The 20,955-nt window shown below is 43.1% G+C and overlaps 1 protein-coding gene across 7 annotated transcripts in view; it reads left to right on the top strand.

Annotated features, from left to right (window-relative positions):
• Positions 1–19,895, top strand: part of VGLL4 (vestigial like family member 4) — a 171,838-nt gene extending 151,943 nt beyond the window's left edge. For 6 of the 7 annotated variants that reach the window (XM_063940764.1, XM_063940761.1, XM_063940760.1 and 3 more), the window contains 4 exons: positions 2,232–2,421; positions 14,226–14,442; positions 15,154–15,277; positions 16,134–19,895. In XM_063940764.1, the coding sequence (XP_063796834.1) occupies positions 2,232–2,421; positions 14,226–14,442; positions 15,154–15,277; positions 16,134–16,402 (800 nt within the window). In that variant the 3' untranslated portion in view covers positions 16,403–19,895. Of the gene's footprint in view, positions 1–2,231; positions 2,422–13,685; positions 13,750–14,225; positions 14,443–15,153; positions 15,278–16,133 lie in introns of those variants that run through there. The other variant, XM_063940765.1, reaches the window with a different exon arrangement.
• The last annotated feature ends 1,060 nt before the right edge of the window (positions 19,896–20,955 follow it).

Below are 20,955 nucleotides of genomic sequence, written 5' to 3'. Positions count from 1 at the left end.
ACTCTATTAACATTCACAGAAGTCTTTTTTTGGGGGTGGGGGGGTGTGGTTATCATGTATCCGATCTTCTCAAGACACTGTCCTAAATATGTACGGGGAGGGGGGGGGGGGGTGCTCAGCCTGCTGATCTCACCTGTGTTGGAATCGGCTTTCTATCAGAAAGATAGAGACACTGGCAGAGACACTGGGGCATTTCTGCCAGTGTCCCATGTTCTGCTGCTGTGTGGGAGGCTGGGCTGGCAGCAGACAGGTTTCTGTAAGTTCAGGAGCATATGTGCACCTAACACACACGTTTCTCAAAAATGTCATACCAGGTACCTCTTGCATTGCAGGCAGACAACTTACACTTGGATTCAGTATGATGCCAATGACCACATGACACACACATGGATTCAGTGTGATATCCTAGCTGTCGGGATCCCGGCGGTCAGGAGACCGATGCCAGGATCCCAAAAGCCAGAGTACCGGCGGCGAGTGCAGTATGTCCCTCCGTGGGCTCGCTGCGCAAGCCACGAATCAGGCCCCGTGGGGACCTTAGGTCACCACAGGGTTATATTCCCCCTCATGTGGTGGCATTTCACCGGGTGTCGGGATTCTGGCATCAGTATCCTGACCGCCGGGATCCTGGCAGCCGGCAACTTTAATGCCTCCCTTGTACTTGCGTAAGAAGTTTGTGAATATGAATTCTAACTATATGAAGCTACTTGTAACTGTCGGTATAAACCGTGCAAATCTAGGTAGTGTGTGGCTGCAGACTACATTGATCTGCCTAGTTGCAATGGTTTTACACTGACCATTACATAATGTGTGTGTCATGTGGTCAGGGGCATCATGCTTACTTTGGGCACCAGGGCTCATTGGACATCTGTGTCGAGCAGGTTGGAGACGGGGGAAGATAAGGGGGTTTCTGTCTGTTACATCTGCACAATTTCTGACGGCAGCCTTGATTGAATGGGAAGCTAATACTTTATTGAGCTGTAGTGGTATATTCCATTAATGCTGAATGATGTGTTTTATCTGGATGGTACATATCTGAAGTTGCATCTTGGGTATTAGGGATCTGCAGTCCCTTCCATTAGAGTGATTTCAGGACAGTACTTGTGAGAACCACCTGCTGGCAGTTACATTACTCTTGTACTGTGCAGGGAAAGTTTGTGCAGGAAAGGCAAGCTCACCAAGAGGCCGCTGACGGGAGGCACTTTGACCCATTACGTTCCAGCACTGCTTCCATGGTCATCTGCATGTTTCATAGATGAGATTTGCAAGAAAAAAACAAACTTTATTCTGGAAGCTGCTTTTACAAAAAGCAAACAAGATTCTTCCTGGAGAAACTAGGAAAGCTTCTGGCTGTACAAGGTTTGTCTATTCATTCGTTATTCCTGCATCTTTGGGATGGAAAGTTCCAGCTAGCTCTCTGTGCCAGACCACCAGCCCTGTGGTGTATTCAGGGCCCCTTCAATCTCTCTGCTGAAATAATTCCGTACCAGCTGCTGTCCTGCAGTTTCATACAGCCGTGTTTCTCAACAAAGTAACAAAAATGTGTATGATATACATGATAAATACCTAATCCTAAGAGCAATACAACACATATGTTCAATTTTTAGAGCTCTGCCTTCTGAAGAAGATCTGTAACATGGCTTTACCAAAACCTTTTCTCAACCCACAGTGTATGAGAAGTCTAGAGCTCTATAAGTAAATAGTGTAGGTTGAAGGTTGGCTGTGGTGGGGAGATGCTGCCCACCCACAGTATTAGCATGCCAGTCTCCATACCTATTGGACCACTCTTTGGGTTTACCGGAAGGTTAGAGTTGTTATGGACATTGACCCGGGGACCGTTCCTATTTCATACGAATCTGTCACTAACTATTGGTGACACATTGATGTGCTTTTAAAATGACCAATAATGCATATAGCACTCAAGACAACTGATTCACTGCCTTAGAAAGATGCATGTCCCAAAGCGATCTTCTGAATGCTATGTGTTTTCTTGACTGGGAAAATGCAGCATTCATAATCCCCATTGTGGCAGCAATTGTGGGGACAGGATTCACTATTGCTACAGCCAGCTGAGATAAAGTTTACCCTCCAACTAAAAGGAAACTTTCAGATTTCACTGTATGTCTAATCATTGTTGGGTGTAATGTCTAATCATTGTTGGATATTTATCTGCCTTTTTGTTTAAATCTTTTCTCCCACCATAAATCTAATATACCTGTGTATGGTCTCTGCAGGAGAAGCAGCATTACGGAGTGATCCCAGAATGCAGCCTCTCCCGATGTCTGCTACGCTCACTAATCATCGGACGGGCCCGCCACCTATCAGCCCCAGCAAGAGGAAGTACAGTATGGACCAAGGAGATGATGACTTAGACTGTGAAAATGACCACGTCTCCAAAATCAGCCGAATGTTTCCACCTCACTTGTAAGTATCTTCTGTAATATTGGTGCATTCTATGTCTCTTATCCAGTTATTTTCCATGGAAGATGGGTTAGACCATTAGTGATCCTGCAGGTGGCATACTAATATAATGCTATGTAGTACAGTCTGTGGTCCGGTCACCCCTGTGATGCGATTATGCCAATTAGGAGAGTGCAGTACTGTGCTGTAACTTGTGACTATTTCAGGTGCCTACATCTAATATACAAATTGATCCAATGGCAGAAGCGGCTTCGTGACATTCACAAGTATAGAGTTAAGGTTTCTATACCAAGACAGAAGTAAGAGGCTTGATATATATATATATATAGTGTTCACTCTAGAAATTCTAGAGGGCAGGGCACCGGACTGCGGGGGCATATATGTGTGCGTGCGGACGAAAGGGGGCGTGGTCATGCAAAATAGGGCGTGGCCACGTAACGTCATCGAAGTGGGTGGTGCGGCCCAGAGAGGTTACTACAGGTGGCGTGGGTGGCCAGCAGCGTCACTGTTGGCGGCATGTCCAGCGCCTACGGAGGTGCTGGGCTTACCCCAAGCTCTCTCCCGTAGCGTAAATGAATGCCGTGCGCAGAGAGTTCCCTTATGGGATCACTTGGGATCAGTATGATTTACTGATGGTCGGGATGCCGGCCGTCAGTATGCCAGCAGCAGGGTGGGCGCAGAGAGTTCCCTTATGGGCTCGCCGCGCTACTGGCTCAGTGGCTCGCTGCGTTCGCACACAGATTCTGTTCCCACTCTATGGGAGTCGTGGACGCCCACGAGTGGGAATAGCCCCTGTTAGCCGGAATTCCTGGTGGCATTGTCAGCGCTCGGGATTCCGGCGTCGATATCCTGACCGCCGGGATCCTGATTGCCGGCAATTTAACTGCATCCCTATTTATTTTATGTAAAACATTGCAAGCCCTGCTGTACATGTATAGAGAGGATAATGCTTTTCTTGGGGAGTAAAACACTTGTTGCAGCCAGACATCTGGGAGTCTGGGTCACTTCTGAATGCTGTCACCGGGGCGTGACTGAGATGTGACATGTCCCATTTATGCTGAAGAGTTTAGTGCTTGTGGCATTTCCATACATGCAGTTTATGCCCATTTCTGCTGGCAGAGGGAACATTTCGAGAGATAGACCAGGTTGGTCACCTATTGGCATTATGAAAATGCCAGTGACATAGCATGTCCGATGTGGATATTGGATTATTATATCCAATGGGTTCCATCCCCATAGCAAGCTTTTCACTCACATTACAACTACTAAGTTACAGACAGCTACTGAAATGAACAAACCTACTTTAATCTATTGAAAAAAAACTTATTTTGTGCACTTTTGCGTCACTAATTTTATTAAGTTCTGTTAGTGACGGATGTATCTGTGAGGTCTTTGCATAAACCTCAGGAGCTACATTGTTCCAAATCGGTCTGCCCTCCGTTTAAACTGCGTCTGTCAAACGTTAAACAGATATCTGAATAGCTGATGTGGAACACGCAGAGTGCCAGAAGTTTCAACATCTCTCTTATTAGTGAGGCCGCTGCTGTATATTGTGTTTGTTTTTCCCCCTTGCCATAAAAGGTTATTGATGTTATTTCTAGCGAGTAGCTGAAATCCGGTTGTGGTTGTTGTTGTTATAATTATTATAATATGTATAGTGGCATGCTACAACGTCAGAAAATTCAATAACTTGATTGGACACATGACCGTGCATTATTTCCCAATGACCGCACACTTCCCAGCATAACCACATTACAATCTGTAAAAAACAGTGTTTGTATATGTATATATACTCGGTCGGGTCACATTATTATGACCACCAGCTAATAGCCAGAGTAACCGCCGTGTGCAGCACGGACAGCAGCTAGACGGCTGAACTGTCATTTTAGACACACGTCTGTTAGACACCAGTCTGTTAGACACCAGGTTCATTTTGACGGTGAGCTGCTCCACTGTAGCATGTCGGTCGGCCCTTTCACACCTTTGTAGCCGACGTTCACCTCTCACATTAGTGGCACGTGGTGCTCCGCAGTTTCCACGTCAGTAATTCGCAGTGCTGTCATTTGTCCAGTGACGATGCATCGTCACCACAGCAGCACGCGAACAGTTCACAAACTGCGCTGCTTCAGAAATACTGCCACCCTTGGCCCGAAAGCCGATAGTCATCCCTTTTTGCAACTCTGATAAATCGCCCCTTTAACCCATGACAGCAGCAAGTGATATGTTTGCAGACGGCCTATCGCACACCTTATATACCCACCCAGCCAGCGCACAACACGTGACGTACTTCATGGGCTACGCATTGCTGACGTTAAATGCAGGAGGTGGTTATAATAATGTGACTATTTATTTTGGAAGGGGCCTCATGTCTCAGCAGTGCCACTACTTTTGAGGCATGATCATGGCCCACAGAGATGGCTTCCTCCACCAGGAGGTGATGAATACATTTTCTGTGTGGCGGTAACAGTTTGGCACAAGCGCAGCGGACATTAACAAGTGCTCTCTTCCTTTCAGTTCCTCTGACTTGGGCCTGTCTCTGGTATCAGTTACCCAGTAAATGTATCCTGCATGAAATGTCAGCCGGGGCAGGGTGAGAGCACAGCTGCTCGCCTGACACGGAGGGGACCCTGCAGTTGTCGCTGACTTTATTTGCAGTGTGTGTCCTCTCTTACAGAACCTCAGTGTAGATGAATAGAAGCAGCCAACAAATGGCCGGCTCAGGGGCAGGAGATTTCGTTTGTCTCTTTGTCTTCCTGGCATGGAGCTGGGTGTAGGATGCCGCTCAATCCTTTGTGAAGGAAGCGATCAGAGGTTATTTGATAACAGAGAACTGTGCTTGGCTGTCTGAGTTTTCAAGCAGCATTCCTGGCATTCCTCAGCTTCTGGCCTGCTCACATCCATCAGAAGACAGGCAATGTTTTATTTATCCTCCAGTAAATCATGGCAGTATTAGTCACAGGCTGGGCCGGCAGTCTGCAGCCCAGGAATGTGTTACAAATTGGCAAGGCAGAGCCCAAGGTAGTGAAACAATAAGGGCTCAGACCCAAAAGAGTCTTATTTATATTTTGTGCTTTACGCAACTGTTGACATTCCTCCACCATGTGTCTCCAGCCCAGTAAGCACGTTGTAAATGGAAATGGGGGGTTTAGTGGAGCAGTAACTCATTTTGGCTTCTTTCTTTGTCTCTTTTCATAGGTTTCTTTTAGTACAGTGGTTCTAGCGCTAGGTCATGTTTTAGCTTTTTGGGGGAGATGTATACACATACTTGATGCGCCTGTTATCTGAACAGACCCGCTTCACCTCCGGATTGTGGTGAAGCGGGTTCAGATAATGACGGCATGTATGAAGCCCTGCCACTCTCCCTCTATCTGCTAGTGACCGGCACTTTGCGGTGCCTTGGCAAATACTGGTCATCTTTATCCAGTGATCTCGGCGGCTTTTGAAGAAAAGAGAAAACTTTTATTTTTTTGTATGCACAGTCCCCAGGTGTCTGAGTCGACAGGAGGGATAGTGCTGTGGTTTATGGGCAATGACACCTGTGGCTGTCGAAATCGATAACGGCAGGTGTCTGAACGGTACGTGCCACTGACCATTCATACATTGCCCTGCATATCGACATGCTGTCTTTTTGATGGCTGCACCAATCTAGACAGGGGCACCCCTGTCACTGAGCACCCACCACCGTTTAATACACGTGGGAGCATAACGCTGATTCATACATTTACCCCATAGTTGCTTATAGCCCGTGTATGAAATATGGGCCTCTTGCACAAGTTTGTTTTAAGATTGGGACTGTCGCCTTCATGTACTTTTTTATTACCATGGTCCCTACAACGCTTTGTCAGAACCCCATTGTATTCCGCAGGGACAGATGAAGGTATGTGGGAGCCCCTACCAATAGCACTGACAGAATTATATGCTAGCCATGTTATTAAAAAGTATAATGTGTAAATATTTTCAGCAACACAAATGTGTAGAACACACTGATGTGCCCACAGTTCACCTCATGCCACGCAGAACCCCAATGCCAAAGTGATGCCACGCTGGTGATGTAGCCATGTGTGGGAGCCCCCACATTTGTTGGGCCCATAGGTGACTGCCCCGGCTGCCCTGTTCTTAATCCGGCACTGGCATTTACCATGAACAGTTGCTGATGTCTAAAAATACATTAATAGTATACTTTATAAAGGTTGGTGTTCCCCGCTCAGCAATGGTCCAGTCCTCAGAGACCATCTATGTAAACTGGGCAAATGCCTCACCTCTACTGAGGTGCGAGCAGGAATCCTCATAAAGTAGGGCATCGGGACTGGCTGCAAGTGCCAGGCCGTAACTGTAGTGCGCTGGCACTTGGCACAGGAACAGCTAATCCCGTGCATTAGTGCGCGTGAAAAGGGTCGTCATTGAAATTAAGGAGGAGATTCTATTGGTCGCACAAAACAACAGACAGGAGCTACAAACAATTGTACTGCCCCCTTTGAGTCCTATGGAAGAAAAGTGCCACCTAAATATTAGTAATAATAAAACACATTTCTATTTCTCCGTTCACGTCTTGTCATTGACCGTATAATACAGTATGGCCTTTTTCCAACTCTACATTTTTAACTCTTTTTATTGCATCTTCCTCTCCTCATTCAAATCAATGTTGTGCTCAGCATTTATTACTAATGGGTTGTTATGTATAGCCAGTGTTTGCTTTCTGAGCCATATTTATAAGTACATTAGTGTGTACCTGCTGAGCTGTGAAGTAAATTAAGCGATAATTTCTCCTGATATTTAGCTGTGGCTGCTGCTGTGTAGTCTGTTTTGCATTAAGAAAGAAAATACCACAGTTTCTCCGTTACATTCATGGTGGCTAATGTTGGGTATTTCTGAATAGTGATATCTGGGTTGTGCAGAAAGGGAGATTTATAGCCCTGCTCTGCCAGTACATCCATCTGCTCTGCAGACTGCGGAGCAGAATATTACAGGTATCATGTTCTGACTGCTTTGTGCTAAACCTAAAGGCTGGCGGAGTACCAGGGCTTTTAGAAATAGAACTCTGTAATATAACATAGAGAATACAAATCTGTTGCCATTGGTAAATTATCAATATAATTGCAGAAACTGAGGTGGTCTAATACAGTGTTTCTCAACTCCAGTCGTCGGGAACCCCTAACAGTGCATGTTTTCCAGATCTCCTAGATGGTGCACAGGTGTGCTCATCCCTGGCTGACACATTAGGCAGTGATAATTATTTAATAGGTCCAACCTGCACCGAGTCAGTAAGGCGGGCATATTTTAATTTTGAAGGACAACCTTTTATACGTGATGTACTACAGCTACTGTAGTTGTAGCGATATATCACACACAAAAGTTTATAATCAGAAGCAGTGGTTTTGTCTATTACATTCACCATAAATAATTTTAACCCAGGGAAACACCATGCAAGTTCCTCGAGGCACCCAGTTTGGGAACCACTGCCTCAAGTTGTCGTCCTTTATACAGGCTTCCATTTCTGCAACCTACAGGGTTAGGCATTAGGGAGAGGTTAGGGTTATATTGTGGGATGGGAGTGTTAGGCACTAGGGGGGAGACTAGGGTTAAGGCCCATACACACTGGGCGATTTTGAGCTAAAAGCAGGTCACTTTTGGCGTGTTGAGCTGCTTTCAGCTCAAAACCACCCAGTGCGTATGCCCCAGCGATGAGCGCTGATGCGCGCTCCCGCTTCATCGCGGCGGTCGCTGTTCATCTGCTGGTATTACGTCCTTCTATGGAAAGCAGTTCACCCCCGCTGACATCGCTTGGCAGGGGGGAAAGCGCTCAGTGTGTATGCACCTTTAGGCTGCAGGGGGTATGTTAAGGTTAGGCAATAGAGGGAAGGCTGCTGGTAATCAGAGAAAATCTTCCCTAACAATGCTTACAGCTAACTTGTAATATTTTGGAGAAAATGGATATTATTGGGCAAATTTCATATGACTTTGAGTGTAATAGGCCCTACACACTGGCCAATCCGCCGAGCTGCCCGACGGCGGATACGGGCGACCCGGCGGCAGGGGGGCAGTGACGAAGGGAGTGAAGTTTCTTCACTCCCCTCGTCACCCGGCTGCATTGAAGTGCAGGCAAATATGGACGAGATCGTCCATATTGGCCTGCATGTACAGCCAACGGGGGACCAGCGATGAACGAGCGTGGTGCCGCGCGTCGTTCATCGCTGGAGCCACCACACTCAAAGATATGAACGTTATTTTGTTCATTAATGAACGAGATCGTTCATATCGTGCAGTCATGTCGGCCAGTGTGTGTCGGCCTTATGAGTTAGAGCATGCAAGGCAAGCCTGTGCCTCTGCAGCTATTGTGAAACTACAAATCCCAGCATGCCCTGCCACAGTATTATCATCCCCTAATAGCAAACCTGTGGTAGAGCATGCTGGGACTTGTAGTTTCACAACAGCACTTCAAGAGCCACAGGTTGGCCAGGCCTGATTTAGAGGATACTATTTTAGGCTGGCCATGACAGTGAGAGATTTATCAAGCCTTCCAAACGAGGACAAGTGTGAGTTTGCCCGTAACAAACAACCAACCATATACTTGCTGCCATTTATCTAGTACATTCTATAAAATGATAACTGGAATGTGATTGGTTGCTATGGGCAACAGGTCCTTTTGATAAATTTTCCTTTAGCAAGGATGCTGTGACAACCAGGGTAAGGGACGGCAGGACGGTTACACTCCTTTTCTACCACTACAGCAGTGTAAAACATTTATTTTAGTTTCCGGTGAGGAAAGATCTGTTATACTGGATGATTCCTGGGATAAAACTACAGAACTAAATTGCTCATTTTAAATCGCTGCAATGTTTTTCACAGATCAGCCTTATATTAATAATATTTTGTTACGACCACAACACGCCCATCAGCTACCCAGAAATCCTCCGGTATGACGCACAGCTCCTTTTTTTTCATCCTTGTTTGCTGTTTAAACTCTAGAGCAGCTCTAATGAAATCTTGTCGCTTTAAATAGAGGTCTGAGGCCTGACCTGCAGTTGTGTGGTTTTCTTGTTTGTCAGACTGGAGCCATTTTCTTATTTTCACAGTTAAGCTGAAAACAAAGGGCCCCTTATCCTCTCCAAACGCTCTGCTCTTAGGGCTGACATCAGCCTTTTCCCAGCAGGCAGCGTTACAAAATTAAGAGTCCTCTTGAAGATCAGGGAATGGGTCACGCAACCTCGAGTGACTGCCAAGAGCAACAGCTCAACCAAGCCCACGTTCTCCTCTCCAAAAAACTAAAATGAAGCTTAAATAAAAGGGAAGGTTGCTGTATGAGAGTCGGCAGAGCTGTTAAAGAACTACAAGCCCCAGCAAACGTTGCTGTATAATTACTCCTAGTATTGTGAGAGTATGCAAACGTTGCTTGTCGGCAGCACATAAATAAAGACGCTGATGTAAGTAGCAAGATTTCCAGGGGTTTGTCCACCGGATAGCATAAGTGCAGAGATGCTTTGCTGGAAAGTCTGTTTCTTATCCAGTATCTAAAGCAATGTAAAGTTAAACACGTCACCCGATGTCGTTGTGCGCAAGCATATAATATTAGTTGCCGTAAATGCTTGTTTCCAGATGTCAGGTGGTTCGGGGAAAAGCATGTGTTTAGTAGGCTTAGAGAATGCCTATAATTAATGCTTAATAACGAGCACAGGCCACACCCTGTATTTCTGTGTGTTCCGTTGGTATAACTGTAGCTACATATTCCTGCATTGTGTATTTTATTAGTTCACCGCAAACATTAATTGTCAATGAAAGTGAATAGAATCACCTGACATTTCTGGACAGGTCTCACGTTATTACGTTGTGAAGTTATCTAGAAGCTGCTGTTAGTCATTTAGAGAAAGCATACTGGCTGATAATGAAAAGTATAGCGAGAGTATCTCTGAAAAGTCAGTAGGTGGCGCTGTCACTCAAGCGGGTTAGAAATGTCCCCATAGAAGTATATTGGTGTGCTAAACACCTTCTCAAGGTCAGAACTACAGAAGCCCCTATGTTAAGGTGACTTGCTGACCCTAATTTTCAAGATGGTTTATATTTATTCAGCTTTTAGGATCTAAAATGAGAAGTGTCCATAGTAAACAGTAGTGACAGTTCTAGGCTGTCTAAACAAGGGACAGACATTTGTAACCATAAGGGACTGGTAGAGTGCCATCTCTTTCCCTTGTCCTTATATTCCTTTTATCCCCCCCCCCCCAATATCCCCCCGCTTAAACTTCCAGTCTACTGGGTGGAGCTAAATACGTGGCATTTCAGTTTAGTTAAATGTGTAAAGCTGGGTACACATTGGGTGATATATCGACCATTCAATCGAAGGGCCAATATATTGCAAGGCGGTCGGTGGGTGTGTACATCCAATATGTGTCTGAGCGACCGACTGTGTAGTCGACTGTGCAGTCCATCTGGTATATCTGTAGTTTATATGGACGCACCTGGCTGTGTGTACGGGCAGTCCGCCAACTGCCTGTGCACTGGCAGCAGAGAATGATGTCAAAGATGTGGGGGAGCAAATTCAAATGCCCGCCTAGCTATGATGTAAGAATGACAAATCATGCAGCCAATCGGTAAGTGTGTAGGCTTACCTGAATCGGCCGCTCTGTTGGCGCAATGCAGATCTGCCATCAAGCATCACTGAGAGGTTTATCAAATCTTCATAGTCCTCTAAAAGCAACAATTACGTGAAAAACAAGGGTTTCTATTCTTTGTTATAATATAAATCACTGTGGCAGACTGTGAGAAGGATCTTGATATAATTTCTCCTTGGTTTTCTTTTCTGTCTGCTATTATAATCACAGTCACATGACACAGGATGTAGTGAGCAGAGAGGCTTCTGAACATCCTTCTGAGCTCTGTTTTCACTGAGGCGTCTTCCACTTCTCTGCCTTCTGCATGACATGCTGAGATCTGTGAGCCTTTATCTGTGTAGCAGACCCACTGTGTCTGGCAGCCATTCTCGTGTATAGGACAGCAATGTGAGACTGTTGCTTTACACTCTGTTATGTAATGGTATACCAACAAAATGTGTCTCGTGTGTCTGTGTGCCAGAGCAGGATAAGTCACTGTCAACATTTTTTTTGCCGAATTGCTGGTAATGATCGAACACTCACCTGCACCTAATCTCTTGGCTCTGTCCTGAAATTAACCACCTGAAATAGATAATTGATTCAATAAATGTCATATCTGAAATGGAGGAGGAACCTGAATTTCAGGCTTTAATGAAAGAGCGCCATAAATTGAAAAGTTCATTTAGCAGATTTCCCAGATGTTTCCTGAGATTTGTCAGATGTAACATTTACTAGAAAGTAGGACTCCTGGGAAGGCGATTGTTGTGGAGACTGTTGCTACAGACATTCATTCTTGGGAAGGTTTTAAAACAACTTATTCTCCACTCTGTACTTTTAATAAATCCGCCTTGCACGCACTAACCGGTCTGAGGAGGAGTTGGGCTGCAGGAGAGGGAAACGTTACAGTGACCCACATTCAGTAGTGATTTGCCAAAGAAAATGGCCACTAACCCTGTCGGCTCAACTCGATTTATTAGGAGACACCTCTATAAAAGACTGCTGTCTGTACAGGTTCTGATGTACTGACACGGTGCAAATCCCTGGTTTAAGGAATGCTAATAACTCTGTGTTTACACACACTCATATCTGTTACAGGGCTAGGGCAGATTACAGTAACAGAAGCAGTGGGCCAGACTGCTGACGCGATCTTTTCATCTCTTCCACATTTACATTTGTAATGAAACATCGTGGAAAATACACACACAGCCGAGCTGCTTGTCTGATGCCATGTTGCCGAGTGTTTGGAGCACGTGTCCCTGCGCTCATCCTGCCACATACTCATACTTTCTGAAGCAAATTAAACACTTTTTTTTTTCCATTTTATTTTTGCGTACATCTGGTAACCATCTCACTGCTGCACCGGCGATACAGTGGTTGTGTTTCCTAGTTGTCATGCGAGACTGTTATTTCGGCAGATTGTGTTAAAGACAGAACTCCTAAACATTAGACTTTTTATTTTTTTTTATAGCCCCTCTTTGCAAGTTTTTGTAACTTAGATCAGGGGTATTCATCATGCTTCCCTCCAGCTGCTGTGGAACTACATATGCCAGCATGCCCTGCCACAGTTTTAGCACATCCTAAGGTCCCCAAAGAAGCAGTGGTCCTATATGGCGTCACACACACAACTCTTTATTTTTGCTCATCGAGCAGGATTACAGTGTATGTGTAATATCTGCCCTGTACAAGGCGCAACAATGCAAATAATGGGGCCCATTTATCAACGAGTTTTATCCATTTAAAACTCATTGCGTTTGATACTGTTAATGGTGCTCCATCCAATCCGCTCCTGTCATGTGTTTGGAAAAATGACATTTGGGAGCCTGAATGGCTGGAGCACCATTTATCATACGCAACGAGTTTTAAATAGTTAAAACACGTTGAGAAATAGGCCCCAATGTTTCTTAGAGTCCAGTTTACTGTAGAACTCTATTGAGCTGTGCAATGAAACTCTGTGGTTATGTGGGGCCTGTTTTGTAGATTACAAACAGCTACAGGTATTTGGGATCATTATATGAATTGCTTTGTTTGTTTGTTTGAATTGGCTCTTGACCATAGATTTTGGGTTGGGTATTGCGTCACTGGTGGGCTGGATTCTAAGGAGGAGGGATGTAGGGGAAGGTCTTGTGTGCCGGTCACATAACTACATCCCAAAATAATTAGTACATGGTCCTACAAACAGCCCTATATAACTATACCTTGTTATACATCCCTAACAGCGACGTGGCTGTGATGTGTTTCGCTACATTTATGTGATGTCATAAGGGGTGGAGCTTTTACCATATATATTATATAATTTTTGTTGTGGCTGGAAACCAGAAAACTTATGGTCACATTTGAAGTTTGAAATATTGACTCTCTTTTTTTTTTTTTTTACTTTTATGTTTATTCTATTATTATTTTTTAAGCAAAATTTATTCCCGACCTAAGATAAGTTCAAAGTAAAATTTCACAGGGGAAAATAAATATTGCTGCATTATCACTAATTCTTCTTAAAACTAAACAAACAAACAAAATCAGAAACCTGCATTGTAATGAAATCTCTGCATTGCACTTTCCTGCTGTTACTTTCCGCTCTCTGTTTGATGGGCTTGTCATCTCAAGCGGCTTTAGAGAGGACTTTTAGTTTGACACAGTGCCTGCCAGCCCGTTTTGTGCAGAGCAGACAGCTTGCCAAGTTTCTGAGGCCCAGGGCTCTCTGGTGGGAGGACGCTGGCCCGTCTTCCAGCTCTTTGGCAATGATTAAAGTGAGGTTAGTATTTAAAATCACGCTTACACACACACAAACACATACACAAAAAACAGAGAAAAAAACCCTTTTATTTAATTCCCTTATCCTATATTCTCTTTTGACGATTTCATAGTCTCAGCTGCTGTTAATTTAGACTGTGAGACAGCAGGCAGGGAATGGTACGGGGTTATAGGGGAGAGAGGACGGTAGTCTCGTACCCGCATTGCAGGAGTATATGGGTTAGTGCTTGGTAATGCAAAATACCTCTATGTAGTAATGTAATAAGGAAAAGTAATGAGAAGGAATCCAGAATGTGGTGTAATGGATTTCACCACTTATCTGTTAATCATGCGTAACACACAGCTGTGGATGATGTACGTATGTGGTGATATTACACCTCCAAGCAAAGGGACAAATACCCATCACATACTTTTCCCTGCAGTTCTAGAACTCCCGCTCATTTACTGATTTCACCTTTTACATCTCTTTCAATTCAGAACCAAGGCTCTCAATGGCGATTACAGAAAAGATCCGCGAGACAGAAGTCGCAGTCCCATAGAGCGAGCAGCCGCTCCAACCATGAGTTTACATGCAAGTCATATGTATGCCTCAATTCCAACCATCATGGATCAACCTCTAGCACTCACCAAAAACAGCGACCTTTCCAGAAGCTTGGGGCTCACCCCAAACATGGGCCCTGTGGAACGCCAGCAGGTAACTGATCTGGGTCACAGGGACATTGCAGCAGCTTTCACGTTTTCCATGTCTCCGCAGCCATTTATATATCCGTACACTACAGGCATGGAAACTTTAGCAAAATAACTTCAGAGCCATTAGAGAAACAAGCAGACTCGCTCCATAATGTATTGGCTGTACCTTCCCTTTACACTACTATATGTTTACCCAGTCGGTAACGAGTTAAGGTCTAACAGTACACTGTACCGCAGGTGACCTCCAGGCACACGTCCCATTGCTGTGTCTGTATATGGAGCATACATCTGAGATGTTTCACTGAATTGTTTCTTTTCTCGTATAAGGAGCGCAGTGAATTGAACTTTGTATTTTAGGGATTAGAGCTCTATATTTAGCCCGTACTGTTAAGCAGAGAAAACAATCCTCGTATTCTGATTAAGTGACATTTCCGTAAAGGAATAATTGCTTCTCCTGAGCATGCAGTACAGTACTCTAATCATCTGTACCCAGTCATTTACCTCTACTAGATAACAGAAGGATATTAGAAGTCACTGAGGCTGCATGCGTTATACGAGTCAGAAACCCTTAGTAGGTTTTATATTCCGTATAATACACACGTCACTGGCAGATTGGGTTACTTTAATGTGGTGTTCCTCACTTCTACAAATGAAGCAATCGACACAAGCACCTATCTCTCCATTTCATGTAACGAACTCTCTTCTGTTTCCTTAGAACCGACCATCGGTGATAACCTGTGCCCCGGCAAGCAACCGTAACTGCAACCTGTCTCACTGCCCAGTCGCACATAGTGGTTGCGTCTCAGCTATGCCAGCAAATTTCAGGCGGCCGTCAAACAGTAAGTCATAATTCGGTATAGATGATAAAGTAATTTGCAGAAATAGTTGACAGGAAAGAATTTGTTTTTTGATTGTAAAATTTGACTCATTACCTACTACAGCTCTGACTTCAGTACCTTGGGCTAACAAAATGCATATGTCTGTATGCAAAGGCTTGATGTAATGTTCTGTGATGTTACAGACACATTGATCCATCAGTGCTGGCTGCGGATGCATTAGAAGGGTGATGCGGGTGACTTTCTATGAAGTTATAAAATACAGTAACTAGGTGTACATACCTGCATAACAGTGGAGTAACTGGAGAGTGGTAGGCCAAGGTGCAAAAATATGTTGGCCCCCCTCCTCCACCGAAGTTCACTATATGCCATACGGCAGTGGGTGATGGGGGGAGGCAGAGGTTGACAGTGTAAGGCAGGGGGAGGCAGAGGTTGACTTAGAGAAGCAAAGGGTGACAATGGAAGGCAAGAGGAGACAGTGGGTGACAGGGCTACAAACACAATATTCTGTGTGATGCCGACAACAGACGGCATGTACCTTGGTGGGGGCATGAACACAGCGGCCTTTGCTCTGTCTGTGACAGGGATCTCCACCCCTTGTGCTTTCCTCAGTTTGTCACTTGGTCAGGCAGACTCTGACGGTATTGCCTCTCAGATCCAACTGTCGGCAAGCACACTACTTTGTGAATCACTGGTCCATAGCTCGTAATAACATAGGTAGTGTTGTACAATATGTAAAACCTGTTCAGTATAACTGATGAAGTCTGGTCTTTATGGTCTGCTTATAGCATATGTATCTGCATAAAAATGGCAGGACTGTAGTCTAACCATTCATCAATGTTCTACTTTGCCCACCTAGCTACAACTGCCTGTGATCCTGTGGTAGAAGAACACTTTCGTCGGAGTCTCGGCAAGAACTACAAAGAACCAGAGCCCGTGACAAACTCTGTGTCCATCACCGGCTCAGTGGATGATCATTTTGCCAAGGCGCTGGGAGACACCTGGCTCCAGATCAAAGCAGCCAAGGATGGAGTGTCCAGCAGCCCCGAATCCGCCTCTCGAAGGGGCCAATCCTCTCCTTCCTCTCACATGGTCAACCATAATCACTCCCCATCTGTACTGTCATAAAGAGAATCTCTGCGAGATCAGAAGCGGCTGCTTTCACTGGGCTTTGAAGATTAGTGTAATGAGCAGAGTTACTATTATTTCTCCTGTTGTTGTTGCTTGGCCACGAAGTGGATGCCTCTAGAAAAGAAAAAAAACCTTATAGCGGGAACTATTGTTCTTTTTTTTTTAATTATTATTATTGTAATGTAGCATCTTAACTTCCTGCCTCTGTTACCAAAGAACCTCTAATGCAAGCCTGCTACCCACTGACTGACCCACCTTAAAAACCCATTCACATTGCATTACACCAGTTGGTAGATCCACATGCTTTTGCTTACCAGCTTCTAGAACTAGAGCGCTGTCTCTCTTCTTTTTTTTTTTTTTCTTCTTTCTTCCATCCCCCTGTTGAGTAATATTGTATGTATTTACTTGAAAAGAATTGTCATGTCTGATTTGCACTATTAACAGAGGATCAAGACTTCACGCTAAAATGTAGAGGGCAAACTGCAAACATGTAGGTATTAAAGTTGTATCCGTCTCCTACATCGATTGAAAGTAGCCATTTTGGTGGCTGAATTAGTACCTCTAGTGGAGGCGGCCATTTTTTGTTCTAAACTAGTGCATGTAACAGAGGCAGTTGCTTCCTGGGTTGACTCCAGTATACAGCCTACGAGCTCACTAGGAGTTGGTGACCTCACAGGTGTTCTTCAGTGATGTTATTTGTTCTTGGGGAATTGATGCGCTGCACTGACAAGAATATTTGTTGAGCTCACAAAATGGCTGTTGTGTGTAGGAGACAGGTCTACTTTAGGTTCCTATTAAAAAGGTAGGTCTGGAACAAAAAGTATAGGCAAGGCTGGTGTGTCTCTTGCAACTGGACTGCAAATCATTGAGAAGACAAGACACCAGCAATCTACTGTCTTTGCAGTTTGCAGGAGTAGAGTGCGGAAAGAGTTATAGTGCGCTAAGTGCATGTTTCATGAAAATAAAATAGCTGGTTACTATTAATTTTGCGATGAGTAGAGATCGTAATACTTATTATCCTCTTCAGATTTAGTTTATTTTTCAGTATAGTCTTATGACATACTTACTGCTGGTACAGTTGTACTCATGTAATATTTTATTTGGTGTTCACTATTTGCGGTAACCAGCTAGAGCCTCAGGACAGGCGTTGGTAAATCGGTTAATTAATTCTGATAATGTGTGGTACAGGATGCTGTGTGTCTATGGTAAGCAATTGGTGTAGTTCCCTTTTTGTTTTTGTGTTATGTCTCTAGTTTGGCAGAGGAATGGCATCAGATTATGTAAAGACACGTCCCGTGTGGCTGTCAGTCTAATCTGTTGTTTGAGATTGCGGATTGAGTCTGAAGCTTTGCATAAACCTGTAAATTATTTACATTCCTCTTAATCGAAAATCTATCTTACTGTAGGTTACCTAAACAAAATCAATATTACAGTATTTTGCTAGTTCGAAAATCACTCTTAACCCGAAAGTAAAAAACAAAAGCAAAAATAATCCTTTTATTTGTCAATTATATATAACTTGCTTGTCTTTTCCCTTTTATGTGTGCCATCCATACATTCCAGCCTCCCAGTAAAAATGTAGAACTTTAAATACAAGTGTGTATGTATATAATACACATATTACTGATTTATTTCTAGAGTGCAGGAGTGAATTTATTGGTAGAAAATTTAAATATCCAGCGCCCCGCCCCAGTGCCCCAATCTAAGCTGCTCCATAAAATTGTATAAACCATAATGTCATCATCTGGCTGTCATACAATCTACACTATCCCCAATTCAGACATTTCACTACTATGTTACTGGGTAGCCAATGCATAAGTGTTTAGCATTCAGTGTAGGAAAACAAAGAAAAGAAAACAAAAAAAAAAAGAAAACAAACTTTTAAATGAACACTTTTTTTTATATAGGTAACTTTAAGACCATCATTACGCTGTGCGTAAAGAATGTACAGAACAATTTGTAGGTATTTTTTTTGAAGAACAATTAATTTGTTAATGATATGTAGCTATTTAATTTGCTCCCTTTAATTGTAATCATACTGTGTTTCGTTTGTTTTTTTGGTTGTCTGGAATAAAAGTTTTTATCCTTGTTTTTTCCCCCCCTTGTTTAGATGTGTCTGTAATACAGTGATGTGCAGGTACACTTGTATTGTATGGAAACGCATTAATATTGGATAGCCACTAGTGTGTTGTTGTTGTTGCTGCAGTCTACTGAGTGTTGCAGGGATCTGGGATATGGAGGTGGACTTTGTGTAAAGTGAACACATTACTGTTTGTTATTCTGGACGAATGGTTAAAAAAAAATTGAAACAAAAAAAATTCTAAAATTTAAATCCATATTTCATGTCCATGTCAAACCCACAGACTAATTGCAGTGTTTTTTTTATTTTTGTGAATGTCCTGGGTAAAAAGAGCAATTGGGCCACTCCAGTTGTGCAGAAAATGTGACTTTTATTGAAACAATCTCAAATTTGTGTATATATACGAAGGAGGCTCCTAACATGGTTATGTTGCCCCATCTTAGATGGGTGGCCAAACGATACACTTAAATAAACACAAGCACTCAGATGACAGTTTTGTTGTTGTGTTGTTTTATTAACCCCATAATGCATTGTATCGATGTGCGCTGGTTATATATGTACTATCCATCCTCACATTGTGTCAATTGGTCTCTTATTAATTGTTGATGATGTATTTGTGTAATGTCACTGGTTCTGCTACACAGAAACAAACTCTCCTAGCTGGCACTGTATTAGACTACTACACAGTTTGTTGTGTAAAAATAAAACTCACATGGCTAATATGCCAACTAGAGAACACCCTGAATATATTTATATTGGGAGGACTGAGGGAAGGGGGGTACTTTTATCCCCCCTCATTTTGCTAAATTGTTACTGAAACATTAGCAGAAAATCTGGAGGTGCTTTTTGCACAGGGAAGGAAAGATGTCAATATTTTAAGCCCCTCTACTCCCATTTGTCAAATGAACAATCTGTTTTTAAAGTCCATTTTTCATGTCTTCTCATGAGCATTGGAGCAGCCATTTTGTTTATGGAATAACAATACAGACCATTGACTAGCAGGCTAAATGGTGACAGTCTTTTAGGATGACTGTTAGTCTAGCATACAGAATGGCTGACTCAACTGTTAACTTTAGCAGGTTAACTTTAAATCCATCTTTCACCAATTGTTTTACCGTATAAGGAACAAAGAAACAAGAATTTGGGGCTGAAAGATTAATGTGTACTTGAAACCAGCGATAAACAAAAATAAAAGATACAATAAATAAGGTCTGTGTTTCCACCAGTGGAACGATCTTTTTCCAACATTTCCATGTTTGTAAATCTGTAATATAGTATTCTGTTGTGGCCTTTGTTTCGTCTGGAAACAGAAATAAAATAAAATAAAAAAAAAAGTTTGGCAGGCCATCTTTTTTTTTTTTTTGTACTTAAAAGTAGCCTTAAAGAACAATAAAGTGCTCTTAAACCACAGTATGTGTGTGCATGTTTATTTTCTTGTTATTGTGTGATACTTCCCCTGGGAAGCAAACGCATTCTGTCTTAAGGGAGCCATCCCCCCTTCTTGTAAATGCCATGACTTATGCTTTTCTTTAATCCTTCCTTATTACACATTTCATATCCACACACACACTTCTATCTTACACTGGTTATTCATCCTTTCGTTAACTTTCTCATCTTTACTTAAAAAGTAAGTTCACTTTTTTTTTGTGTAAACTTTATACAATACATCCTAAAAATCTATTTTACAAATATAATTTCTATCCTATGACAAATAGTGTTCTGATTAACTTAATAAGAGTATCTATGACTGTCTGTGCCTGCAGACTCCCTTTGGTAGGGTCTTACATTTGCAGTGCTCTGTCTTTGCCTAATTCCCACTAAAGCATCATAGATGATGTTGTGTTGGAACAGGGTAGAGTACGCAACTGTCGCTCTTCTATGTTTAAAGATGTCTGATCTTTGGCAAGGCAGAGTGCGCTTCATGTGTATGCAGTACCTCCGATAAAGAGCTTGTTGGCAAGATACATTCTCTGTTACATAGTATACCATTCATGTGGATATTTCCTTTGAACGGCCGCCTCTTCCTTTTTTCTTTCACTCTCCATCTTAGCACTTTAAGTTTGAGAGAGATGGTGGCTCATAATAAACTGTCCAGCCCCCTCCCCCCCAATCCTATATACACTCACAAGTGTCATCAGTGATTCCTAAAAATAATTACCGGTACTTTTCAGAATTTACAAATGATTAGTGAGAATATAGGGAAGCATGGAAACAGATTGTGCAGCTCAAATGAATGCCACATAGACTTCCAAAACCAGTTGTTCAATACTTAGCTCAACCCTTCCACCTCCCTTAGCTCTTCCACCATCACCCATAACGCGATTATATAAATTGTCAAGCAATCAAGTCCTAAAACAATGGTACAAGGCTCAGTATAAAGGTTTCTTTTAATATTCAACATTTTATGGAGAAAGGATGTAATTATACCAAAACAAACATATCTATATATCAAAGAAAGTCAAATGTGACA

Source organism: Pseudophryne corroboree, chromosome 9 (assembly GCF_028390025.1).
Source record: "Pseudophryne corroboree isolate aPseCor3 chromosome 9, aPseCor3.hap2, whole genome shotgun sequence".
In the NCBI taxonomy this organism is placed as follows: Eukaryota; Metazoa; Chordata; class Amphibia; order Anura; family Myobatrachidae; genus Pseudophryne; species Pseudophryne corroboree.
This window is presented reverse-complemented; position numbering and strand designations above follow the sequence as displayed.